Source organism: Protomyctophum parallelum, assembly GCF_964188405.1.
Source record: "Protomyctophum parallelum genome assembly, chromosome: 3".
Lineage (NCBI taxonomy): Eukaryota > Metazoa > Chordata > Actinopteri > Myctophiformes > Myctophidae > Protomyctophum > Protomyctophum parallelum.
The window spans coordinates 39576076-39583978 of record NC_139698.1 but is presented as its reverse complement, the minus strand read 5'-3'; the positions used below and the strand labels follow the sequence as shown (position 1 = coordinate 39583978).

General features: G+C 43.3%; 1 protein-coding gene across 1 annotated transcript in view; it reads right to left on the bottom strand.

The window, feature by feature from the left end:
* Positions 1-6349: 6349 nt before the first annotated feature.
* Positions 6350-7903, bottom strand: part of hpn (hepsin) — a gene marked incomplete at its 3' end in the record, with an annotated part of 18246 nt that continues 16692 nt past the window's right edge. Inside the window, exon 12 of the mRNA XM_083761695.1 lies at positions 6350-6394. Within this exon, the coding sequence (XP_083617821.1) occupies positions 6350-6394 (45 nt within the window). The remainder of the gene's footprint in view (positions 6395-7903) is intronic.

Here is a 7903-nt window from a genome sequence, read left to right as displayed (position 1 = left end):
TACGGGATTATAAGACACCAAAAACATAAATAAACAATATCACATTCACTTCCCACACCGAAACTACACAAGATATTTGGTTAAAACAAAAACAAAACAGAAATAAATGTACATCACATATATGTCACGTTTGTCCCATGCTTTCTCTAAATATTCTGTGAATATCCTATGTTAAAAAATCCATCATTTAATCAGATCGATGTTTTTCAGTCATTCAGTCACTACATAAATGACCCTCTGCTGTCCTCTAGTGTTGAAGAGACACACCTGCATAGTTATGCAATGCATAGTAATTAAAACTGGATTATTGCGAACGCAGTGAGCCACTTACTATGACAGCAGGGGCTGAGTGTCTGTGTGTGTGTGTGTGTCACGCTGTTACTGTCACGCTGTTACACCACCGGCCCGCCACCAGAGGGCGCAGCTGTGGCACGCACGCACGCACGCACACACACACACACACACACACACACACACACACACACAGGGCGCAGCTGTAGCACACACACACACAACCACACACACACGAGCTGCGTTCGCTTCACGCGTTTGCGCGTCTTACTTGTACTAGTAAGACGCCATGAGGGCAAGAAACTGAAACAACAAAGCTTCTTAATACGGCACAGTTAAGAAGCAGGAGTTAAACTGTTAATCTGGTGTCAGTGAGGTCAGATGCAGAGTTGCTGGCCGGCTCCATATATGCAAATCTAGGTGATGATCCAGTCTTCTCCATGACACGTGCCATATATGGAGCGGTGGTTTGATGAGGTCAGATCGACATATGGAATGTCAGAACCATAGAAGAACAGGCAGGGATGTAGCTGACTATTTGTCTGCCCTACTCGTAGGATATTTGTGCTGCCCCCCCTCCCAACGAGAGTGCTGCATTTCCTCATTCAGATCGTTTGCAAGGACACACGCGGCTGCTCCTTATTAGGCCTACTTTTTGGCACATTTTGTTGCCCCCTCGGCGTGTTGCCCTACTCGCAGTGCGTATACGTAGCGACGGCGCTGAGAACAGGTCGGCTCCATATGGAGATCTAAGGGTTTGATGAGGTCAGATCAACATATGGAATGAATTCTGTACTGGCCATATATGGAGCGTGTCTTGAGTGTACAGGGTTTGATGAGGTCAGATCAACATATGGAATTAACGGAGTTCAGTTCGTACACGAAATACATCACATCTATGAGCGCAATATTATTTAAATTAAGAATTTATTTCAATGCAACATTCAACATATAAATTTACATTTTACAACGAACAGTTGTGATCAGTAACAATTATATATCTTCTTCTTGAAGAAATAATTCAAAGAACGGCATTTACATTTGCAAATGGAGGTGGAAATGTTTTGATAATTTAGTTCAGTCACTCACTATGTACCAGATATTGTAGTCAAACTGTGAATGGACAGCTCCCTCAATATTGAAGAGTGGTCTCTTTATGGTGAAGATATTGATCTTTCCTGGAGAGGTTCTCCTTCTTTTGCAGTACAATAAACCAGGATGGAGCTCTCTACTAACTGTCTAGAATAGAGAATCAAACAATAAACCAGGATGGAGCTCTCTACTAACTGTCTAGAATAGAGAATCAAACATCCAAATGGATAAGGAATATGGATTTAGGGCTCCATCTTGCGCCACCCTTATCCCTAAACTTATTTGCCATTTTTTACTATTTTGAAAAACATTTAAAAAAAATAGTTCAACTAGCCAATCTACATGGAGACATTGTGAGCTTGTAGATCGGCTATTTAAACTATTTTAAAAGGTTTTTTAATATAGTTTAGAGATAAGGGTTAAGGGGTGGCACAATATATAGCCCTTGGTCTCTTTATTCTGGAATTGGAAAATATATAAATAATATTAATCTACTAGTGTATACCACATCAATAAAAAATAACCTGTTTTCTTTGTGAATGCGCCCTAATTCTGTCTTTTGATCTGTTAAAAACATTTTACACAATGCCTTCATGTAATACCGCTGTCATCTCAATCAATACTAAAGTATAACAACTTTTGAATTTTCTCCATGGGAATTAAATTAATTCTTCAAGGGGGGAATGCCACCACCTAGATATTACTGTATGTCATGTTTACATCCTTGAGCATTACATTTACCATTTTTTATCTTGCCCTGATTATTTACAGTGAGTAAACATCCTATAATAAATGGCTGCGGATCTTCATATCTCTCAATTACTGCATGCAGTTTGAAACTGAAGTTGGTAGTAGGCCATATTTCATAAGCAAGCTATAAACAAGACTTCTGTAACCTAACCTATGTTGTGTGAATGTTACATTTGATGAGAACATTTAATTGTTATTGAACTCCTGGGATTATCTAAATACCTGTAACAGTATGTCTTACATAAAACAAATACATGACTTCTTTACAAAAACAAAATACTGTTCTGAATAAAAACATCAGTTCGGCACATACGATAACAATAAAATGGCCAAACAAGCCAAGAGAACACAGAGACAGACTGTGAATCAATTATCAGTTGACAGTTACAGTACAGTACACTGTAACAAGAAATGTTGTCACTGCAGGTCACTGAATAAATTCAGCATCATGCGTAGCTGACACTGAATTGTAACTAGTAGGCCTATTACAAATTGAGTTTTATATGTACTGTACTGCACTCATAATGCATTTGATCATGATACTAAATGTAAGGAGGGAATGTTGTCAAAAATAATAACTTAAATCAGAAAGAGTACATCCATATTCTAATTCTCAATTTGCTTTAGAAAACTTACCTCAGGTAATGTATTTCAGGTGGTTTTATTAAAAAACAAAGTCTACAGTTAAATAACTAATTGTAGGACACAACATGACAATCAAATATTAGTGCACCACAGGCCAAAGCTGTCATTGCACACTGTCCAGTGTCTACATATCTACAACCTTATAATACATAACCCCCCCCCCCCCCCCCAAAAAAAAGAAAAACATACATCATAAAACATTCTGGAATATCAACATCGTACTGTAAATGAAGAAGAGGGTTTGGGCATTTTACTTGTTTTAATCTTCAAAATGTTGAAAGCTGTTGAATAGTAACTAGTATGTAATTTGAACTGTTTGACAATGAGTCAGAGCTGTGTGTTTCCCTGGTGAGGTGCACAAACATAACCAGTAGGAATCATTTTAAACGGGGTGGTGGTCAGCAGAGATGGTCACCAAAGGACCACACATTTAAACAGGGGGTGGTCAGCAGAGATGGTCACCAAAGGACCACACATTTAAACAGGGGGTGGTCAGCAGAGATGGTCACCAAAGGTCCACACATTTAAACAGGGGGTGGTCAGCAGAGATGGTCACCAAAGGACCACACATTTAAACAGGGGGTGGTCAGCAGAGATGGTCACCAAAGGACCACACATTTAAACGGGGGGTGGTCAGCAGAGATGGTCACCAAAGGACCACACATTTAAACAGGGGGTGGTCAGCAGAGATGGTCACCAAAGGACCACACATTTAAACAGGGGGTGGTCAGCAGAGATGGTCACCAAAGGTCCACACATTTAAACAGGGGGTGGTCAGCAGAGATGGTCACCAAAGGACCACACATTTAAACAGGGGGTGGTCAGCAGAGATGGTCACCAAAGGACCACACATTTAAACAGGGGGTGGTCAGCAGAGATGGTCACCAAAGGACCACACATTTAAACAGGGGGTGGTCAGCAGAGATGGTCACCAAAGGACCACACATTTAAACAGGGGGTGGTCAGCAGAGATGGTCACCAAAGGTCCACACATTTAAACAGGTGGTGGTCAGCAGAGATGGACACCAAAGGACCACACATTTAAACAGGGGGTGGTCAGCAGAGATGGTCACCAAAGGTCCACACATTTAAACAGGGGGTGGTCAGCAGAGATGGTCACCAAAGGTCCACACATTTAAACAGGGGGTGGTCAGCAGAGATGGTCACCAAAGGTCCACACATTTAAACAGGGGGTGGTCAGCAGAGATGGTCATGAAAGGACCACACATTTAAACAGGGGGTGGTCAGCAGAGATGGTCACCAAAGGTCCACACATTTAAACAGGGGGTGGTCAGCAGAGATGGTCACCAAAGGACCACACATTTAAACAGGGGGTGGTCAGCAGAGATGGTCATGAAAGGACCACACATTTAAACAGGGGGTGGTCAGCAGAGATGGTCACCAAAGGTCCACACATTTAAACAGGGGGTGGTCAGCAGAGATGGTCACCAAAGGACCACACATTTAAACAGGGGGTGGTCAGCAGAGATGGTCACCAAAGGACCACACATTTAAACGGGGGGTGGTCAGCAGAGATGGTCACCAAAGGACCACACATTTAAACAGGGGGTGGTCAGCAGAGATGGTCACCAAAGGACCACACATTTAAACAGGGGGTGGTCAGCAGAGATGGTCACCAAAGGACCACACATTTAAACAGGGGGTGGTCAGCAGAGATGGTCACCAAAGGACCACACATTTAAACAGGGGGTGGTCAGCAGAGATGGTCACCAAAGGACCACACATTTAAACAGGGGGTGGTCAGCAGAGATGGTCACCAAAGGACCACACATTTAAACAGGGGGTGGTCAGCAGAGATGGTCACCAAAGGACCACACATTTAAACAGGGGGTGGTCAGCAGAGATGGTCACCAAAGGACCACACATTTAAACAGGTGGTGGTCAGTAGAGATGGTCACCAAAGGACCACACATTTAAACAGGGGGTGGTCAGCAGAGATGGTCACCAAAGGACCACACATTTAAACAGGGGGTGGTCAGCAGAGATGGTCACCAAAGGACCACACATTTAAACAGGGGGTGGTCAGCAGAGATGGTCACCAAAGGACCACACATTTAAACAGGGGGTGGTCAGCAGAGATGGTCACCAAAGGACCACACATTTAAACAGGGGGTGGTCAGCAGAGATGGTCACCAAAGGACCACACATTTAAACAGGGGGTGGTCAGCAGAGATGGTCACCAAAGGACCACACATATAAACAGGGGGTGGTCAGCAGAGATGGTCACCAAAGGACCACACATTTAAACAGGGGGTGGTCAGCAGAGATGGTCACCAAAGGTCCACACATTTAAACAGGGGGTGGTCAGCAGAGATGGACACCAAAGGTCCACACATTTAAACAGGGGGTGGTCAGCAGAGATGGTCACCAAAGGTCCACACATTTAAACAGGGGGTGGTCAGCAGAGATGGTCACCAAAGGTCCACACATTTAAACAGGGGGTGGTCAGCAGAGATGGTCATGAAAGGACCACACATTTAAACAGGGGGTGGTCAGCAGAGATGGTCACCAAAGGTCCACACATTTAAACAGGGGGTGGTCAGCAGAGATGGTCACCAAAGGACCACACATTTAAACGGGGGTGGTCAGCAGAGATGGTCACCAAAGGACCACACATTTAAACGGGGGGTGGTCAGCAGAGATGGTCACAAAAGGACCACACATTTAAACAGGGGGTGGTCAGCAGAGATGGTCACCAAAGGACCACACATTTAAACAGGGGGTGGTCAGCAGAGATGGTCACCAAAGGACCACACATTTAAACAGGGGGTGGTCAGCAGAGATGGTCACCAAAGGACCACACATTTAAACAGGGGGTGGTCAGCAGAGATGGTCACCAAAGGACCACACATTTAAACAGGGGGTGGTCAGCAGAGATGGTCACCAAAGGACCACACATTTAAACAGGTGGTGGTCAGCAGAGATGGTCACCAAAGGACCACACATTTAAACAGGGGGTGGTCAGCAGAGATGGTCACCAAAGGACCACACATTTAAACAGGTGGTGGTCAGCAGAGATGGTCACCAAAGGACCACACATTTAAACAGGGGGTGGTCAGCAGAGATGGTCATGAAAGGACCACACATTTAAACAGGTGGTGGTCAGCAGAGATGGTCACCAAAGGACCACACATTTAAACGGGGTGGTCAGCAGAGATGGTCACCAAAGGTCCACACATTTAAACGGGGTGGTCAGCAGAGATGGACACCAAAGGACCACACATTTGGAAATAAGCTCTCAAGCTTTTATCCTTTTAACAGATATGTACAAATATATGTGCAAGTAACATATGCATTCTTGTCAATAAAGATTTAGGATTTTACACATTTTCACCCTTAAAATAATTATTTACCAAGTGTCATAATTAGTTTCTTTCTCTGTAAACCCTCTTGGATTATTCCATAGTTCATATTGTGTTATCCATGTCAGGCAGTGAAGGGAGGCCAACTTCTCTCATACTCCAGAAAATGCATTTCTATGTATCTCATCCCCTCCACATTGATAGTCCTCAAAGAGCAGGGAAAGTGTAAAAGAAGTGCTTTCCTGTTCTCATGTCCGACCCAGCTTGATCACACCTGGTGTGTTGTGGTGGTTCTATAGGGCAGAAATAAAAAGACAAAATGTTGAAGTAAAGTGATTGAGGTACAAACCACTATTCAAATCCATGCTTGTAACTGATTGTTGTAATACGGTTGTAATAAGGTAACTACTAATAAGGTAACTACTACTTTTTATGTATGTGATGTATTGCCATGCTTTTTTGTTCTTGCTTATCGTAAGTCGCTCTGGATCAAGAGCGTCTGCTAAATGCCTAAATTGTAAATTGTAATTGTAGCATGAGACAGAAGAATGCAAGTATACAGTAAGTGTTGCTTATACTCAAGCTCTTCACAGTTCCTATGATTCAGATCAGAGGAAAGAAATAAGTTGAGCTACGCAATGAATACGTCTCATACTGTAAAGGCTCATACATAGTCTGGATTTTCGATGGTGGGGTGACCACCGAACTACAACATGACGTCACGAGCCGCCGCCACCGCTCCAGCCCTTCTCTCTGTTTTTACTCACCACCGCTCAACGTTATTTCGCGGTGGTCGCGGTGGTCAGCTCACCACCGAAAATCCAGACTATGAATAGGCCTTAAGGCAAGCCAGGCTGTTTTGAAAACACTGACATGCAATCATGGATTCCTCTGACTCTGGTGGTCATTGGTCAATAGGTCTGCTATTATTTCATGAAGTCCACATTTATACAAAAACCTTTTTGTCACGCATATTAAATTAATACTGATCTGAATCTGAATTATTGAGGGGCGCTAGCCCCTCCTATATTCAGCTAGTAGTGTATTTTTTCGTCTTACACAAACATTAAATTCCCATTGAAAATAAAGGGAGAATCGTCATGTGGACGAGCAAATCGGCATGTAACGTCATGATGATAAGAGTGCCTCTCACATCACATGAGTGTGATTTTATTTTTAAATTATTTTATATTTTTAATATTATTTTATTATATACGGCCTTATATACCTTTTCTTTTTGTGGCCTTCGCCTTTATTTTATATTTTTCATGGAGGGACAGACAGCAGGCTGACAGGAGAGAGATGGGATCCGTCGGGATCAGGAGTCGAATCTGCGGCACACTGCCAGACCGGATTGCCAGCCAAGGTGCCTGGACCACTGAGCCACGGCCCAGGCCCATATATGCTTTTTTGAAGTGGTGTCTGTATCAGGATTCAGGTCTGTAAAATCTCTGAATTAATCAGATCTTGGAACAAATTACACAGGTCCAATTAGAGTCCTGGTCCATAAGAAAAGAGTCGGAGTGCCACGTGTCCACTTGGGCTCGGTGCCGTTATTTGAAAAACCTCTCGGAACGGCTCAGAATCAAACCAAATATCAGGTCCATTTCGCTTCAGGCCCGTTTTTTGGAACCATGAAGAGCTCTAGCTCATACTATTCTCCCCAGCCTCAGTTTAGGGGCATAGACATAATTAGACACCACATTACTTAAACTTTCTGACTCTATTCACAGCAGCTGGATGTACTTCCAATGCAAAAGCGTTTATGTTGGACAGTGGAATCGTTGCTCTCTTTATCACAG